Source organism: Idiotropiscis lumnitzeri, chromosome 1 (genome assembly GCF_059441095.1).
Source record: "Idiotropiscis lumnitzeri isolate Australia: NSW breed Sydney's pygmy pipehorse chromosome 1, RoL_Ilum_1.0, whole genome shotgun sequence".
NCBI lineage: Eukaryota > Metazoa > Chordata > Actinopteri > Syngnathiformes > Syngnathidae > Idiotropiscis > Idiotropiscis lumnitzeri.
In genome coordinates, this window is record NC_142391.1 from 42,204,029 (window position 1) to 42,223,836 (window position 19,808).

General features: G+C 40.5%; 2 protein-coding genes across 5 annotated transcripts in view; one reads left to right on the forward strand and one right to left on the reverse strand.

The window, feature by feature from the left end:
* The window catches only part of tncb (tenascin Cb), an 85,316-nt gene that overhangs the window by 26,418 nt on the left and 39,090 nt on the right, over positions 1 to 19,808 (reverse strand). For all 4 annotated transcript variants that reach the window (XM_088301597.1, XM_088301598.1, XM_088301596.1 and 1 more), the window contains 5 exons: positions 5,881 to 6,433; positions 3,348 to 4,568; positions 2,371 to 2,634; positions 2,175 to 2,290; positions 1,365 to 1,518 (listed from right to left, as the gene is read on the reverse strand). In XM_088301597.1, the coding sequence (XP_088157723.1) occupies positions 1,365 to 1,518; positions 2,175 to 2,290; positions 2,371 to 2,634; positions 3,348 to 4,568; positions 5,881 to 6,367 (2,242 nt within the window). In that variant the 5' untranslated portion in view covers positions 6,368 to 6,433. The remainder of the gene's footprint in view (positions 1 to 1,364; positions 1,519 to 2,174; positions 2,291 to 2,370; positions 2,635 to 3,347; positions 4,569 to 5,880; positions 6,434 to 19,808) is intronic.
* Positions 18,388 to 19,808, forward strand: part of LOC148344688 (methyltransferase-like protein 27) — an 88,808-nt gene continuing 87,387 nt past the window's right edge. The window contains exon 1 of the mRNA XM_088301601.1: positions 18,388 to 18,489. Coding sequence (XP_088157727.1) covers positions 18,452 to 18,489 — 38 coding nt within the window. The 5' untranslated portion in view covers positions 18,388 to 18,451. The remainder of the gene's footprint in view (positions 18,490 to 19,808) is intronic.

Below are 19,808 nucleotides of genomic sequence, written 5' to 3' on the forward strand. Positions count from 1 at the left end.
CTCTCCAGTGCAATACAACAATAATACAGACAAATATATAAATTAGATAAATTATGCCGTTGCGAAGCCTCCGAGTCAACTCATCACTTCGAAACATGTTTTTTTGCAATATGGCAGCCGATATGGCTGTAATTTTTATTTATTTATATATATATATTTTTAATGAATGTTTGGGGAAAAACCCGCAGAGCACTGAAGCCGGAAAACGTGAAGTGTGAAGTGGTGAGGAACACTGTACCTCTTCCACTGCATATGGATGCCTCCATCTAGACCAAAGTGTGATCCATATTCTCGCAATTTCAGCAATGCAAGTGTTGACACTTTTGTATTTATAAGGTCATTTAAACATTGCACAAATCCAAGCCCCGTGAAGGACATCTTTTCACCAGGGCTTGAATCGATGTGTCACACGCAGGCAACTTTGAGAAAGACATCCCTCTATGCAAGGATGATAATACACATTTGAGCTGAGCACAGGTTCTAAATGTCTCATTTGGGTGTCACTAGAACATTCTTTGAACAGACAGGCAGCTATACTTCTAAGCCTGACTATTTGGCTGACTGGTACATTCCAAACATGGTGGCTTGAGTGAGATGAGGAGCGGAAACACCAGAATTCAAGTGACTCATTTAAAGCTCTCAGCATGTTATGAAAGCCTGAATGACACAAAGAACTTTGAACCCTGTAAACTAACTTTTGCTAATGTATCCTATGTATGAAACTGGATTTGGAGCTTTTGGAATTCATCTTGTAGCACTGCATCAGAGATGTATTCGGAAATCAGATCAAGGCAAAGGTTGAACTTGAAATTTTTTTGCACCTCCTCTCTGACAGCTAACAATTTCATCAGCATGATGTTGTCAAGCTCTTGAAAAAAATGGTCTCATCTCTGAACAATGCAATAATTTAATTAATCAGAGACGCTTGACAATTTGTCCACATAATGATGCACTGCAGTGTGATCCACTCAGATACATTAAGGATCCTACTGTTTTTGCATTCAAAGGAGACAGATGACATGTTGGGATGGCTGAGTGGTCTAAGGCGCCGCGTTCAAGACCCAGTCTCCCCAGGAGGCCTGGGTTCGAATCTCGAATTTCCCCATTGTGGGACTAATAAAGGGAATATTAATTATTTTTCTCCTGTGACCAAACATATATATTTACATTACAAAATTATGTGTATCGTCCATAATATATTAAAATAACAAAAGCAATGTGTAATATTCAAAGCAAAAAATATTAGAAGGCTGGCACATTCCCAGGCCAATGAGTATAATAATAGTATTATTATTATTATTATTATTAATAATAATAATAGCAGTAGTATTGGTAGTAGTATCTTGCAGCATGAATACACTTACTTGTGACAACATGTTTGGAAGATGGTGGTCCATGCTTCTTGTTCTTCACTACCTGCAGTTTGACTTCATACTCCTGGCCAGGGCCCAAGCCAGACTGCTCAAAGGTGGTGTCTGGTCGGCCGATGGCGCTCAAAATCTCACCATCCTCCTCTTTCTGACAGAACCCAAAAACACCATTCATCAAAGGATGACCTAAAACATTGCTTATTCTGCAAAGTATTCCCTCTTTTACCCCCCAAACTAGAGAACAATGCGAGTATGATAGAAAACAAAACAATGCCTTTTATCAGGAAAAAGACCCATACAACCTTCATAAATATATGACATATGGTTTCATTGATATAATATATCCACATATAGGAGTATACACACTGTTTGAATTGATTGCTATTTTGATTACGTCTACACTGTGCAGGAACCATGTAGTTCAGACAACCATTTTTGCATTCCTCCAGTCACTGACTGGAAATCAATGCCACTCCAGTTTCATGAAGGTCAGCTATGAGCAACAAGACGTAAACCAACATTTAATAAACTTTAAATTGATTTGAGTGGCAGCGTTTTAAAACGCCAATGGTGGCAATACATATTCAATATTGAGACAATTGTAAATTTGCTTTGTTTTACAGTGTGTCTCCAATCCAAGCTGTTTTTCATTGTAGGCCAACTGACCCTGGAATTTTTTGTTGATTTTAGAGTGCATGATTTGCAGCATAATAAAAAGCTATATAATAACAGAGGCTGTTATTAATGACATTTGTAAATCAATCTTTGTCTGGAATAAAGCAGTGATTTGTCAGCAAGGCTCACGGTATTTCTGAAGATGAGGTTCCAGCCATCAAAGGGGATGTCCAGGGGGTCCCATTGTACCTCCACAGATGTCTCACGCACTGCCTTGAACTTCAATCCCTCGGGCTCAGGAAGGTCTGGAATGACGATTATTTTACAACTTTTTTAACGGGTTTAAGAATGTTTTATTGTCACGTATAAACTGGAAGTCTCATACGTGTGGCCACCCTTGCGCTAACAGGAATGCTCCTCTTGTTGTTGAGAATAGCATAGACGCTGATCAGATACTCAATGCCTGGTTCGAGTTCTCGAATGGTGGCCTTCTTCTGGTCCCCTGGTACCCGCACATCCAGCTCTAGACCTCCAGCGGCTGTGGGAACGTAAGTGATGAGGTACTCTGATACACGCATCTCATTCTCCCAAGACAGATCCACCGTCTCAGGTGTGACTTCTTCCACCGTTAGTTCCTTTGGAGGAGAAACTGTGGACAAACAGAAAAAGTACATGGGAACTCTCAAAAAATCAAGTATACCTATTACCGCAAACTTTGCGGAAGGTTTTGACACTGAAAACCACATAATACTTTTCTTGATTGCTTATTTTGATGGGCTTCACAGAAACTCCCCATTGGGCATCAGGTGATGTCGATTCTGGGCTGGTTGCAAGTCAACGACAGGGTGATAATGAATTGGGCAGGAACTAGCAGCTGTATCTACATTACTAATGGGCATTGGTTGTAGTCCTCCCCTTCCGTTGTTTGGTAGTTGTCAGCCCTTTTACAGTAGGCCCACAACGAGCATTATCGTCACTTGCAATACAGAACAGGCACTATGTTTTTTTCCCCATCTTTTTCCAATTGGCTATTCTTTGCTTTGCAGAGACCGAAGGAAATTGGGATTATTTCCAAATTTCAGTTTGCTCCATAAAAAAGCCATTTTAGTCCTAATGTGGTTACATTCATATTACATAACACATGTTTTCAGACCCATCAACATTTTAAAAGGTTAAGGTAAAAAAAAAAGTAACAATTGGTGAAATTAAATTTGTTCACAAGAATCATGGATGGCTAGTCAAGCATTGGAGTGACGTTTAAGGTTAACGCCCTTCACATGTTAATTGCGAATGTATTGCAAACAGTTTCGTAAGCACAAGAATTTCTGAAATACAAAGTAATGATCTAGCTCTTGTCCTTACCCGCAGAGCAGTCTTCACCAATGAATCCCTCATTGCAGACACACACTCCATTTTCACAGAGCCCCTGGTTCTGGCAGTCCCCAGGGCAGGTGAGGATGGAGCAGTCGAGCCCAGTGAAGCCTTCGTAGCATACACAGATGCCATCATTGCAATATCCTCTGTCCAGACAGTTTTTAGGACAGGTCTTCTCACTGCAGTCCTCACCAGCGAAACCCTTGTGACAAACACATTGGCCATTCACACAGTGGCCACGGCCGAGACAGTCATTGGGACAGGTCAGTTCTCCACAGCCTTTACCGGCAAAACCAGCAAAGCACACACACTTGCCATCTACACATTCCCCACGTCCCATGCAGTCTTTAGGACAGGTCTTGATGCTGCAGTCCTCGCCGGTGAACCCTTTATCGCATATGCACTGGCCGCTAACACAGCGCCCATGAGCTTGGCAGTTGTTAGGGCAGGAGAGCTCACTGCAGTCCTCGCCTTGGTATCCTTCATCACACAAACATTCTCCGTTTATACACTGGCCTTTGTTGCTGCAGTTTTCGGGGCATGACAGAACAGAGCAATCGTCCCCTTCAAATCCCGGGTCACAGATGCATTTGCCGTTGAAGCAGTGGCCTCGTTCATTGCAGTTTTGGGGACAGGTGAGTTTCGAACAATCTTCTCCACTGTAGCCGCTCTGACACACACAAAGGCCGTTCAAACACATGCCACGGTTGTTGCAGTTGCCAGGACATGTGAGTTCGCCACAGTCTTCTCCGGTGAAGCCGTCATCACAGAAGCAAGTCCCATTGACGCAGCGTCCACGGTCGTAGCAGTCGTTCGGACAGATGAGCTCAGAACAGTCGTAGCCCGTCCACGGCTCATCGCAGACACACTCATCTTCAACACAACGGCCACGACCCAGACAGTTGTTGAGGCAGTTTGTCTGGGAGCAGTCCTCACCAATGAAGCCCTCCTCGCACAGGCAAGCCCCTTCAACACAATGACCAAAATCACCGCAATCCAACAGGCATAGCTCAGTGCTGCAGTCATCCCCACTGAAGCCTTCAAAGCATTCACATTTCCCATCCACACAGCGACCCTGATCTTGGCAGTCATTGGGGCATTCAGGCTCAGTACAGTTGGGGCCTTTCCACCCTGGTTCACATACACAGCTGCAGGTGTCAGCGCTCCAGTTCCCACGGCCGTTACAGTAAGGCTTTGTGGAGACTTCTCCTGATAGATGAAAAGGATGCAATAAGACATCATAAGGGGATTTTGGACACATCAACTCAATAAAATAACGTAAACGTTGCATTATTAATCTTTTATTACGCCTTTATTATTATTATTATTACTATTATTATAATTTACTGAATCCTCAAATGTAATCAGTGATGTTCATGACAGCCACATTATTATAATTTATTGGTTTCTTTTCATGGCTTTCATTAGCACACATCCTTGCATTGTAGCTCAATCAAACTAAGACACTGGTAGCTTATGGTTAATATGGAGCAACATTCTCTAGAAGAGCATTACATTTGGCATTCCTGCACAGACTAATACGATCCAATACAAGGGTTCCCTTGAAATTTTAATGGTTATTATTGTGGTTGTAATCTACTGCAGCTGCATCTTATTTATAGCTCTCACAAAGATGCTGAGCAGCTCAACATCACTGCAACCCTCAACCAAAATCCAAAGTATATTATTAATTTAGTACTCTCCTAACACTATCAACCACAACAAAGAATTTTTATCATCTTTGTAAAAACACACTGTTTGATGCAGTATTATTATTGGATTTCATTAGATTAGGTTGTGTATAATTACACAATGTTGTAACCAACATGGTGCCCGTGGAAGCCAGGTAGACCCCAAGGACTACATGAGTAGCCCGTAGGCCTGTTCTAAAAATAGGTCACCAGTAATCTAGGAATGCTTTGAAAATACTAACGCTGGCAGAAATTTCAAGTTTGATATTTATCTGGTTCTTAATGATTCAGTGAATGCATTAAACATGATCAGTTTGAATTAATTTCATAATTATTAATAATAATATTTTTTAAAATATAAAGGTCATTTGAGCAAATGTATGTAACTGGTAGGTCTTGTGATCCTTGTTGTTGAGTGTATATATCCAAATATTGTTTCCCTTAATGAAATCAGTGTCATTCAGTATGGTGAGATTTTCATTTGATAGTTGCAAACTTTGTGTTGCTTCAAAGCACAATCTAGCATAACTAATGTATCACACTCAAAAATTGACAAGCTTTATTTTGTCAGTAGACAGCACTGAGGAATAATGGGAAGTAATTTGCATTTAAAAGTTTGCCACCGAGCATTTGATTTGTACATCTACAGTGAGAGTTGTTTTTGATGACTACACAAGGTTTTGAGATGATGTTGGGATTGCTGGAACAGCAGTGATGGACTTCCTTTTCCTTTTTTTATATGCCAACCTTTGAACAATTCTTTTAAAGTGGACTTCTCTAGATCACATGCATGACACTAACTCAGCATACAGTGTGTCATGTTAACCTACCAGTAACTTGAGATCCACAGCAACCTGCGCCACTGCCACACTGTTCTCTCAGACTGGAAAGTTCGGACTCCAACATCTCCAGTCTGTTGAGGATTTCTTTGATATCAGGCAACTGGTTGTTGCAGCCACACGCCTGCTTGGGGATATTAATGCGGTGCGTAAAGACAATCTGATTGTCACCATCCACCGTGTGCTCCATGTGCTCCGTGTTCTGCATGTCCAGTGGGCTATTCTTGTGATTGGGCACGGTGCCGCCAGGTGACTCAAGGTCCACGGAACAGAGCGATGTCGAGGGAACGTTGATGTTGTAGACGTGGTTGAAGACGACTGGTTGGTCAGGGTTTGGCAGCGTGTGGTTCTCTTGGTTCTTCTTAGGCATTAAAGCCTCCCTGCGGTGCCGAATGAACTTCTTTACCAGGCCAGCGGTGGAGGGCTGGAGGACCATGGCCAGAATCACGCAGCACAAGATGAGGCCTTTCATCCCCATGATGACCTTCCACTAGCACCAAGGTTGGCGTATATACTGTGCGTGTTCCAATTCTTCTTTTGTAACCTTTCATCAAAGACAATGAAAACAGAGGCGGAGGAAAGGAGAAACAGTTGATTTACTCTTTTCTTGAACATTGTGTCAATTTTTTTTTTAATAGCATCCATACATGTTTCATACTGTATGTGTAACAAATGGTATAAATGTAAACATAATAGTATATAGCCTGCATGCATATCGTCATTGTTGGCCGGAAACCGTCTATGTCCGCATTTGCTCAAGTTTCAGTCAGTACAAGTCAGTTCCAATGTGGGTCTGTTTTTTTCTTTTATTTATTTCACATTTATTTATGGATTCATTTGTTTTGTTCTCTTTGACAATGGCTCAACAAAAGTGCATTTTTTTCCCCCTGAAAAGTGTTGATTTTGGAGATTCTGCCCAACGGCAGCAATATGTATTAATGGATATCGTCAATATTCCGTGATGTATTTTTTAAATTTGACATTGTATTATATCATTATTGTTACTGTCTGTTCACACACATGCAGTGAAGAAGAAAAGAGTAGACATCGGTCAGAACTATAAAAAGTGTGTTATTCTTTCATTTTCAGTGAGGTCACATTTTTTTTTGTGCCTAGCCAAATTTGAGCCTGCTTACTGTGCGCTTCTGTGACCAGTCCCAAATTAGCCAGCATAATATTGCACCTTAAGAATTGGGCTGTTGTTTCTCCCATAAAAGACCATTTTTATCTCAATACATACGGTGCGAAATGATCCAAGGACGGTACATTTTAAAGTGGAACAATTTGATTCAGCTCCATTCAGATGGATTACGTTGCAATTCAATCAGGTGTGGCTCAGTTAGAGACGGATTATTGAATTAACTTGTCAGTGCGGTCCATGTGGCATTTATTTCAAATAAATATCAAAGCCTAAGAAATGCATTTGTTGATTAACAAGCAGCAACAGCATGACAAAGCAATCAGAGGCGCAAACTACTTCAGTTAATTCAATTCCAAGCAATTGTAAAGAATACAAGGCACTGGGAAAAACGAAAATAACAAAAAGGACAAAATAACAGGGCTCCACAAAATACAAGGACAAGGAGGACAACTAACAGGGACAATGAAAAGGACAACATCTGACAGCGACAATGAACCTACAAGAACTGAAAGTAAGCAGGGAACTGAATGCAAACAAATTAACGAGACAATGAGGAACATCTGAACAAGACACAAAAGGCAGGAGGGAGCTGATTGGTTAACACTGGGGCTTGGGTAAACGAACACAGGTGAACACAATGAGCATGGTGAGACAGAAGACAGGAACAAGAAAAAACATGAAACTAAAGTCAAAAACCTAAACCTACAAAGCAGATCGTGACAATATTTTTCTACCCCCTCCCAAAAAAAAAAGGAAAAAAAAACATCTGCCTTGAAGTTTTAATGTATTTTGTGTTACATGGGCTACAATGTCTGACCATGTGTTCATATGCGGTGCACGTATCAAGACAGCGGCAAAGCAAATGTGATGTCATAGCTAACTACACTTAAGTGCGGCCCTCAGATGTTTATTCTGTGAACTTTGATGGCCCAACCACGGAACAACAAATCATCAGCAATATCAAACCAATTCATAAATTTGTGATCGTTTTTTAATAAAGAAATTAACCTAAGACATTTCATAATTTTCCTTGATTTTTTTTAAATATCAGAAAGTGAACTAAACCATTCAACATCTCAAAAGTAATTCCCATGTTTTTTCTTTCAGCCTTTCTTTTCAATGTTGACACAGAATGTGCAGTAAACAATCACTCCATTAAAACGGGTGTCCACTATATACTGTTGATGGTTTATGAACATGGCGGTCAGAAAATGTCTTTTTTGACTATGTTAACTTAAGACGAGAAGCCTTTTAGGGCTCCAAAACACCTGCATGGTGGTGAGCTTGCTGCTCTTTCCTCTGCAGATGAAAGCTGACAAAGTAGAAAGGCTGAATAATCTGTGGGCTGCCTATAAAGCACACCGGTCTACAGCTTCATTTCTACCTGGAAAATAGCAGGTCAGCATTCCTAAATAGCCTTCCCGGCAACTACTGGGGCTTCTCTGAGTTGTGTAACATGATTCTCATTACCTTTTACCAAACCGCTCTGAGACTTGATTTGTTTAAAAGGTCTGATGGAAAAATTTGCTTAGCTTGTGCCTTTGTTCCCATGCCTGTTAATAGGGTGCATTTTATTTATTTAGAAGAAGACCAGATTACTAATCAATTTCGAACTATCTCTGTCGCCTTCAAGCTGTGCAATTAGGCACAAACCATGCCCATGCACAGTTGCATGAAAATGTATATGAACCCAGTAGAATTAATTAGACATCAGTATGTGAGTATGAACCCCGAGGCCTCTCCTGATAAGGAGCCAACTGATCAGCAGCTCATCTCTAAGAACTTAGGCTTTGGAGTCAGAGAGATCCAGTCCTGCTCCAACCAAACAAAAAAAGGCAGCAGCACATTGGATGTTTCTAGACTTCTGGTGAGATGCCCTTGAGCAAGGTACCATCCCCACAACTATCTCAAGCGATACAACACTGTCGCTTTCACACTGCCATCTTTCCTTGCATGCCTGAATGTGTGTAATCTGTTTCTGTGTGGTGTGCAACACACGAAAAAATATACAGCAGAGTATAAATTGAATATCCCCTGGAGGGATTATAATAAGTATATATTTCATTGACTTGTAATGCCATTAGAAACACTCAACTCATGCGCAGTCTTGCCGCAGCAAATAGACACACACACACATATATATATATATATATATATATATATATATATATATATATATATATATGTCTCTTAAACAAAGGTCTCTGTTGTCAGAAATGGCACACGTGCACTCAAGTGTAAAAACTAGCACATTTTGATATCCATGCAGGCCTCGATTAGCATGTTTGGGAAATTGGCAGATGGTCCTGTGCCATGCCAGGCATACCAGCAGACTACAGGCGTTTATATATATATATATATATATATATATATATATATATATATATATATATATATATATATATATATATATATATATATATATGTATATGTATATATATATGTATATGTATATGTATATATATATATATATATGTATATATATATATGTACATATCAGGTCAGCCGATGGGGGTGAATCCGTGCACAGATGATGCATTTGACGTGACGCAAGTGGGGGCAAGCACGCACAAATTTGCTGATTCGGCCATTCGCTCACATTTGAAAATTTGATGTGTCCTTTAGCTCACATGCTGCCATATGGGGAAACAAAAAAAAAACATGGGGATTGTTCGCCAGTCAGTCTGTGTAAAGACACAGCAGGAACTGGTGCACGGAGACATGTTCAGTCTACTAGTTTCTACGTGTGACTAGACATGCTGGCAGATAAGCCCAGTGTGGAAGGATCCCATGGCTTCACCCACCAATCACATGATTAAACGGGTAGAGATGAGCGCTCAAGTTGGGTAAACTGCAAATGTGATAATGTAGCCTGCTGCTGGGAGTGATGACAAACCAGACCCAGGGGGGCAAAGAAATCCTCTCAGCGTCTCACTCCCTGACACACTATGTCACTTGTGCCCATTGGCTCATGCACACCGGTACGGAAACACAACATAGTCTAAGCATCTTAAACTTGGGATAAGATCAACAAAATGGCCACAAAAATTTGCTTTGAGTTGCAGCTCAGGTTTTAGTTCTGGCCGGATGGTTGGCTTTCTCACTTTGAAGGCTGGCTGCTCTCCATATGGACGCCTAAACAAAGCAACCCTGACAGAGAAGTGCAGCTTTGTTGAAAAAATTGGCTTCAGAATCCAGCTTTATTCAGAAATAGATGAAACAAACTTCAGCAGAGTCTGAGAAACATGTTTCTTCTTATTCCACTACTGGCTACCACATTACATGTAGAATAAGGGAAATAATCAATTTAACATTAACATTGGCACTTACATAATCGGTTTGCATGTAAAAATGACACCAGTTCTAAAATGTTACCCCTAAAAGACTATGTAGTGATTTAAGGTTTTTCTTTCGACGAGATTTACAACGAATTGGCACATCCCCTTTTGGAGCTGAGCTTGTTATTTTTTTCCGGTTTCAGCGTCTACGTCACACGGGGAGGTAAGCGAGGTAATATTGCTTGCTTCGTCAGTTCTGTTGCCTACAACAGCGACCAATCGCCACCAAAATGCAAATGCACATTACTACTCTTGTCCACTTAAACCTGTAAAAGTATAAAAGTGTTCTGCACAGTACTTTGGATTTATTGACATCAAACGTGAGCTTGTATGATCACCTCCACAAAATACTTACACAGGCTTAAAACAATAGCAAGAATGTGCACACACACCCCACCTGGTTATATTTTGGACATTTATTTTCGCTCATCTTTTGTTAAGTGTGAGGAGGCAGCCAAGCATCGATGTTTAACATCCCACCGCCCATGTGTAGCAACAGCTTTTGGTCGCTAAACAGACGACGTCAGCGCAACAAATTTAGCTTCTTAGCGGCAACTTGGTGCCGTGGATACCTGGCCACTCATGCGTGTTTGCATCCATCACCGCTTCCAGCCAATTGATGAAGGTGTCTAGGCCGCGACACGAGTCTGCATCGATTTCGGATTAACTCCTCATCAATGAAACCTGGAGGTAGTCTTCTTGAACGGTGCACATCGTGGACCGACATGTGTTTTTAGTTGCGGTCGCTTTGGGAGGGTCCAAGTTCAGCGTACAAAAAGTTCCAGCGAGGAGGTCCACAGCTGAGTGTGGCCGGATTGGAATGCTACATTGCGTGGTGTACATGTAGTTGTTACGTTCCAAAGAATAAAACGGCGTGTTGTAGTTACGTCGCCTACAGTCGAAAAACAGGAGCCAATCCTCATCCAAATAAATATGCATGTCGACTCATTCCCACTTCAGTCTCTGTAAGTATCCCGACTGGTGCTTTCATGGCGTGCGTCCTCACCGTGTTCAGCAAGGAAGCAGGTGAGCCATGTCCTAACAGCATAATCTATGTAGCTCTGCTGACTTTCACAGTTTCTCTTTCTCATAAATCCGCCACAGAGAGGTTAATGCTTTTGATATGTTGAGGTGGTCATAGGTTGAGATGTCCATGTGAATTTTGGTGACAATTGATCACAGTTTTTAGACATTATGAGAAATGAAAGTACAATGAGTTCCAATGGAGAGTTTGTAATCGGTCCCTTTAGTGACTCTTGTCGTACCATGGGGAGAGCGGAGGGGGGCGCGGCCATATTCCTCATTAATAGTAGGCTATTTTCAAATCGTCACTTATTTTCTAAAATGCTAACTAATTTCAGTTTCCTGATCAAAACATTTATAAACAGAGCTTGTTCGTGAAAAATGTGTCTTGTCCTCCTTTAAAGAGACGAAGCATAAATCAGTTTTACAGAGATCAGGTGACACATTAATGGGTTCCAAAAAGGGCGGGGCAGAGAGACTGTGTCCTCTACAGTGGATAAACAGACATTGGCGAGGGAAAGACGACCTATAGCGTACAAGAGGGTTTGGTGGTATGGAATCTGGGGATAAGTTAGTGAAATCTTTTGGATTGTCTTAAAAGGCATGATGAAAATTTATAAATTGGACGTGGTCTTGCAAGAATGTGTTAAGTGGCATTTAGTGCTTAATGTATTGAAAACAAATCACATTTTATTTGGTTAATCAGCAAATAATTGCGCCACTATCTTAACATGCTTGAATGTGAACTGTATTCTCGGACCAACCATGTCCGACATAGTTTTCATTCGTACATAGTTTTCTATTAAAGCCAAACAGAATAACCCAGTAATAATTACCTAATAATGAGTCTTTTACGGGCGCAATTGTGCTTACTCATTTAAACCTCTGAGTGTCCTCTGTTCTTCCATCAACCCAATTTCACAGCAAGTGTCACCATAAAATTCAAATCATTGGTGTTGAGACTTCAAGCTTAGTACCATAGTTGCCCTAATTATTTGTCCATTTCACACTCCATTACTACCAATCAGACATATTTCATTTATGTTCTAGCTATTTTTAGACATGCATGATCATGTATCAAGTATTGTTTTTACCTACCTGTCCATACCCCTGTGAGTAACAACCCTGGTGTATAAATACATCGAAACTAAAGTAGGGTATTTGCTGAATAGGTTGTGATTAAAATAAAAGCACTATACCATTACATTGCACCTGATGCTTTGTGGTCAGCGGTGTAAATGATCCTCATGAATGCACCGTTGTGTTTTTTTTTTTTTTTTTTAATTAGCTCTTTAATTAGTTGTTTGAATCTCTTCAATTAGCAAACCAAGAAAAGTAAAGAGAGAAAACAATTTTGCGGCGGTAGAACTATTTCCTACATAGCTCTAGCTCAACAAATGTCAATACTCTTTCACATTGTGGATTGTGTACTGATATGTCAGTCATCAAGTCCATTCACATAAATCCTACATTCTTCATGCAGACATCTGATGCAAAAAACAGTTACCACAACAAAAACATTTGAATGACGTTGTCTATCGTTCAAGGAACATGCATTTGTCAAGATGTTGTGTAAATCTTGTAAATCATAATCCTTGTCGAAACCAAGGAGCTATATTTACTTTTCAAATTATTACACTCACACGAGCTAGGAGGGAAAGAGCAAAGACTGGCCAGTATAAATCCAGATACCACCCACTGCCTCAAGTCCAAAATTCTCAGTAGCACTCTCAGATTTCAGATGCAGTTACATCCCTGGGATAAAAAATCATATTCTCGCTGTAAAGCAGCTCAATGTGAATAATACAAGTAGAAGTTTTCTCTCAAACTCAGTCCCACATACTCCGCACATTAATATTAATAGTTAAGAGAAACTTTGGCATATGGCTGGTCCAAGATAAGTTAGGAATAAGATATTGTTCTGCAAGTAATTTGCAGTAGATAAAATAAGCAGCTACAATGTGATGGCCTCATTTATAAACTGCCAGAACGATTAACAATGCATTCATTATTGTGGTTGTACATGCCTAGAGCATTATTCCGAAGCTGTGTTTAATATTTTGTAGCAACACATTACAACCACAATCATAAAAAAATAATTGGTCAAGTCAGATTGTGTCAATCAAAACTGAAGAATTTTATTTTTGTTATTTTCTAAGGCTGGATCTCTGAAGAAACAATATACATTTACAAATTTGGAGCACCTGCGTAAGACTGCACATCATCCGCCTGATATCTTGACAACAAACAAACTGAATTATAGAGCACCACAACCCACTTGGTGTGTCAGCCCTGTAAATATTCAGCAACTACAACGGCAAACCAACTCCCAGGATGTATTGTAAGAAGATTTGATCGGATGCACATCTTCTTTTAATTCCTCAAGAATTTGTCAAGCTTCTCTTGTTTTGTAGGTCAGGTCACCCATGACAAAAACTCAGTTGCCTTTAATAGTAGCGAAGCCAAATCTGGGTCCCGATTGAATGTGCGATTATTGCCTGGAGCGCCTTTCACCTTGGGATGGCCTCATGCAGTGGATTAGAAAGAGCCCCAATTACGGGCACCTGAATCAGCCAACACATTACTGCCTCCAATCATGACTTCAAGGAATGCCATTGCCCCTCAAAATACATATTTGCTGAGAAATATACTGAACACAGTCAATGCGCCTGGAAGGTGAAAGAAAGCTAGAGCAGGTGAGCATTGATTTGGAACCTGCATCTCCACCAAGGTCATACCTGGAGAGATAGCGAATTGCTGAGGACAGCACTACAACAGTGAGTTATGATAATCAAAGACAGAAATTAATTTCCAGCAGGAGAAACATAGCTTGAGTCGACTTCTCCATTGGGATTGATGGCTGAGTTTTATGCTGCTTCTCTGAAAAGGTTTTTAACATTTTATCACCGCACGCTCTAGAGGGCACACGCCATTTTCTGTTTCTGGCTGTTTTGACAGATGTGGCTGTCGCTGTCGTGCTGAACTACAAGAAGCTTTGAGACCTGTATAAAAAAGATAACGGGTGTGCTCATGGATAAAGTGATGCATTGCTGGAGAATACGACTGTGTACAGGATCCTTGAAAAGGAAATTAAGTGGGAAGATATGGAACAGCTTAACTCACTGATTGTGTCTCTTCAGTAATAATGATAAAAAAATGAAATCATAGAAAGTGTTCATGATTTCCATTAGGGATGAGCTTCATCGCCTTCAGCAACTCCAAATGTTCTTTCTCGCCATTGTTTCATCTTGAACATCTGACTGGAGGCGGTAAATAGAATATTTTTTTCTATCAGGATGACATATTTTTCATGGTTTGTCTTGCCAAACAGACGATTATTTGGGAGGGAATGGTGTCGCCATACAACTGAGGCTACACTCGTCAGCTCTGACCCCATTGGGTCTGATGACGCAGATAACAAGGGCGTAGTGGGGGTTAGTGTGTTCACAGCTGATAAGACGTTAACGCACCGATTGACGATACCGTGCGGGAGAAACACTATATGGAAAGTCAGCGCCAAGGCTAAGCCCCTATCGGCCTTACAGAGCTGCTGAAATGATAGAGAGCGTCAGTTAACTTGCCTGATAGCATCCCCCAAAACTATTTCTCCAAGCAGAACCAATTTGCGACTTAGACAGTAAGATATGGAGACAAAGGATGTGAAGTGGATGACAGTGCTCGCCAGGTCAACCGTGAGGCAATTTGAGCTCAATCCCGTTAGTATTGTATTGTTATTTGGATGACTTCTCGCTGTGAGGCCCATCAATATTCTTTATGACTCTTCCCCTGCAGTGCCTCCGTCATCCGCTTCTGTTCTTGCTGTGTCCAGATGGAGCGGTTGGATGCAAGTCATTGTTCATCAGCCTTTTAACATTACAGGATTTTATTGGTCTATCCCCTATGTGGTGCCGAGGCTTGGCAGCCTTGTGTGCAGCATTTACACATCCACCTGCTGTTTCGTCCAAAGACGTAATTGCTTAGATCTTTGTTCTACCCACTCCTTCTCCCCTGCTTTATTCATGTTGCACTATAATTACAATGAAAATCTGGCTTGTACCAGGCTGCCTTTTGTAACGAGCTAATGACACAAGTTGATGTTGTCGGACTTGTCTCAATGTACCCGAGGCATTCCTCCACATAATATTCAGCTGCAGTAATCTCAGAGAAGATATTTTTCAAAACTGTGAGGATATTTTTACCTCAGACAAGCGTATTCAGGGTGTGAGTGGCGAGGGGGCCTGGTATGATATAGATCTGGATAGCAAGATCTTGCGTGTGACTAAAATGATTGACAAGCTGAGAGATCCCATCACGGAATACACTCACTGACCCAATTCAACTTTCTCGCGTTTTTAAAATCTGCAAAAGGAAACGCCACACTCTTCAAATGCATGCTAGAGCTGCTAGAATGATTTAATATTTTCCATTGTGTTATTGTTTTAGCATTTTAAATGTAACACTTCTTCATTACTTCCATTCAAACTAGATAGCTGGGGTGATTCTTCTTCCTCTAGAAATGCGATGAGTGAAGTTGGCAGTGGTACTGGGACATCTGTTAGTCCTTGTCGGTGATGAAAGCCTGAAGCGTGTTACGTGTCCCAATTGGGAGTGTCATGCATTCAGACACTTGTATGAGTCTAATGACCCTAGTGTCTCAGGTCAGCTGCTCATTGGCTTTTTTTTTTATTTATTTTTTTTCCAATTGAAGTTCTTTGCCCCTTTCAAATGGAGCCCCATCCTTTTCCAAGATCCCTATGGTGGAGACATTCTAATGTGTGAGGTCACCATTGGAGGCACAATGTCACAGTGAAGAGTCTAACATATGTGTTCATCTGTTGGCTGCATCCAATGGTGGGCTGACCAACACAAAGCAATCCTGAATACCAGCGCTTCAAGACTTCCACTCTTTTTACTTTACACATTAGCATCAGAGAAACATTATAAGCCATCTGGGATGATTTTGAGTCGGAGTTACATTTTTGGAAGGCAGGGGGCTAATCTGTGTTCGTCTGGAAATGCAGTTACTCTACCATTTTCCTTTAAAGACAAAGTCAAGAGAGATTTAAATTATAGGCATAGGTTACTCTCCAATGCAGTTAGGATTTAGAAATCGGTAAATCTGTCAATTATCCTGACTACACGGAAAATGTTTTTGGCAGTATTGAGCGTTTTTAAAATAATTTTAAATACATAATGGTTTTTTAAGTATATATATTCCCAGCCCAATTTACTGGCACAGCAATATTTGCAGATATGTAAAGTTTATGTTGCGCTTTACAGTCATTTGATAAGTTCATAAGTTAAAATAAATAAAAAATAAGTCACATTCCACTCCACTTTTACTGTCTTCTAATGTCCCAAATTTTTATAGTGCAGACTAATCTATTTTTGTATTATTTGGTAATAAATCTGCACTGAGGACAAAATTTACTCAATTTCTATTCGATCAAGCACATTCTTTTAGATGGAACCGCAATTGTGTGAATAAGAATTTGACCAAAAACACAAATAATAGAGTTTCCACTATGAACATTTCATCACAAGTTGACCGTTATTTGAGTCTTGTGGTATACTTGTTCTTTGGAGCCATCTGGTCCACGGGTGTTCATATTTACAGCAACAGTATAGTCCAGGTGAAATTATCCAAACAATTTCCCCATAAATTACATCAAGTTAGGTTACATTTTATAGAATACCTCTAAATGTATATGGAACTCGATGGCGTTATTTCCTGAGGCTGATAGAATCTCATCACTCCTGAGTCTTTCCAATCATGAGTGTTCATGAATATCTATAATTACTGTTTGTGCTCCATCAACAGTCAAGGAGCTAAGTGGGGTTAAAACCGCCCTCTCGTAGAGCTTTGTAGGGCACGGGGCATAGGGAGCTAACAGCTGTCCAAACAAAGGCTCATTTCCCACTCTGCGTTATGCTGAGTGTCACTGTCTGACAGTGGCTACTCACATGTGTAGCCAAGCAATCCTAAAAGACCACCTATGAATGGATAGTGCACATTCTGTACTGAAGTTATCACTATGTAAGAAGAGACCTAATATGGTGTTACTTGAAAATAATGTAAAGTTAAAAAATCAGAAATCTGTATCTGAAGAGTATATCAGATGAATTGTACAAAAGCCTCACGAAAATTCATATGAGCACTGACATGCTCCTTTCCGGAGATGGGCATCTCGTCCCAGGAACGGATTCCCATTGTGGATGCGGAGGATGACAAGTTTTTAAGAAAGGACAGACTAAGAAAAGACAGGAGCGTGTTTTCATTTTTCCCTTTAATCATCCTTAACCGGGTCAGGTACTGTGTGTATAAAATTCAAATATTAGCACTTGAAGCTGAATAAAATCTTGTCATGCTGTTGTGTGTTCAGGCTCTTTAATTGAGAGCTAAACTGAGAGCGAACAAGTGAGCGATTGAGCGAGAGAGAGAGAGCGTTAGACTCTAAGTGAGCAAAAACGTAAGCGATATGTGTGCGTGTGTGAAGAAGCAATTGAGAGCCAGAATAAGCATCTTAAGTAGCGTCTAATTTGAGCAGAGGAACAAAGTGCAAAAATATACAGCTATCTCTACAGTGTGACCTTATCCTGAGCTCATCATCATTTGCCTCATATGACAACAAGAATCTGAGAAAGGTTCCAGTACGCCGTGTTTATATAGCTGCGTTCGGCGTTGTATGGGGGGGGGGGGGTAAAAGCAGCTCCCGGTATAATATATATTTTACCCCATTTATTAACGTGGAGACCCGCGGCTATTTGTCCGAAGTGACAAACAAATCAGTTATTACGGCTAAATTTAGCTATCGAGGTCCGGAAATTATGGTAAGTAGATTTGAATAGGAAATCAGCCAGTTGATCAGATTTAAGTAATGTTTATGAGTTATGAAACCCCTGCCGTAAACCTAGACAGACGTTTTTGGGTTTTTTTGGTGGGGGAGGGGGGTGGAAATGGTGAAATGCAAGGACAGAAGCGCTTTAAAAGCAAGCGGGACCTACTCCGTTGTTATTTTATGAATAAGGATAGAGGGACAATGACGGAAGGGTGCCCAGGATGCGGACTGAGGACGGCGGACGGACCGGCAAAATAGGGTAAAGTGCGCACCTCTGGTCCTTTTTTGTATTAGAAGCACCTCATCATACATAATTAGCATGCAGAGCAGAACACAACGGTCCGGTATCCTGTGGGTCACTTCCATCACTTCCCACTCCAATTATTGCAATTCTTCTCCCTCTTATCTTTACTCTCATATTTTCTAAAAAACACTTCACAGCAGTGAAAGCGATAATTCAAGTGTTTATCTGCATTGTTGGATTCCAAACAAATTCAAACTAAGGCTTCAAATAAAAAAAAATATTTTAAAGTTGATAATAGAAAACAGAAGGAAAGGTTATGCTGATGAATAAATAGGAATGACTACAGTGCAGACCGTTTGTTCACAACAGAAGATGGCCATTTAATGCAAAGTGTAATTTTTTTGCAAATATATCGATAACTAGTAAATTCAGATCTGCAAATTTATTATTGACAGGTATGACCGATCCCTATTTGCGGCCAAATTAGCATTCAGAATCATTTTATGATTCCTTCTGACCACAATGGACACTGTTCTGCAAAAGGATGTTCAGTAGGTTTAGTGTCAAAATGTACAACATAAAAAAAATCCAAAGTTATTAAAATCTGAGGCATATAATGAACCCAACTGTCATCTACTGATACATATGAGCTGGTTCACAAATTCAAATATCCTTTTCTTTTCAATAATGCCTGCTTCCCATTTTGCAATCTCCCCATGGGATTGAAGTAACCAACAAATGATGCTGATGTAGAAATTGGAGATATGGAAAGAACAGTCAGTGATCGTGTGTGTGTGTGTGGGTGTGTGTGTGTCAATGAAGCTGCCAGTTTACAGCCTCCAGTGTCTATGTTGGAGACCTGAGAGAGGAAGCATCTAATGTAAAGCAGCTGTCTGTTTCCTGGGTTACACAAGCCCACTGTCTGCTGCCATGTACCATAAAGTACACATCTGGACCTACTCTGGCTAGCAGACAACACACTTGGGCATACACACTAACCAAACACCTACAGTGGCACCTTCTAATATTTCCCCAACCACAGCTCAACGTCAGCTAAAGTACTACAATAACACACAAGCTTGTTAATTTATTTTTGAACACATCGCCCTTTAAATCGTTTTTGACAATGGACACGATGAAAAAGTTGATCAGCAAAAAGTTGGCACAATTAGATGTATGCAACTAGAATCTCATTTGGCAAGAACATAAAAATGGATGACTGAATTCTCATTGTACAACATTTCTTTCAACGTTCTTCGCTGGCCCTCTAGCATTAGTCATGGTTACCTGGCATCCGTCATTATGACCCGATATTCCAAACAAGTGACCAATTA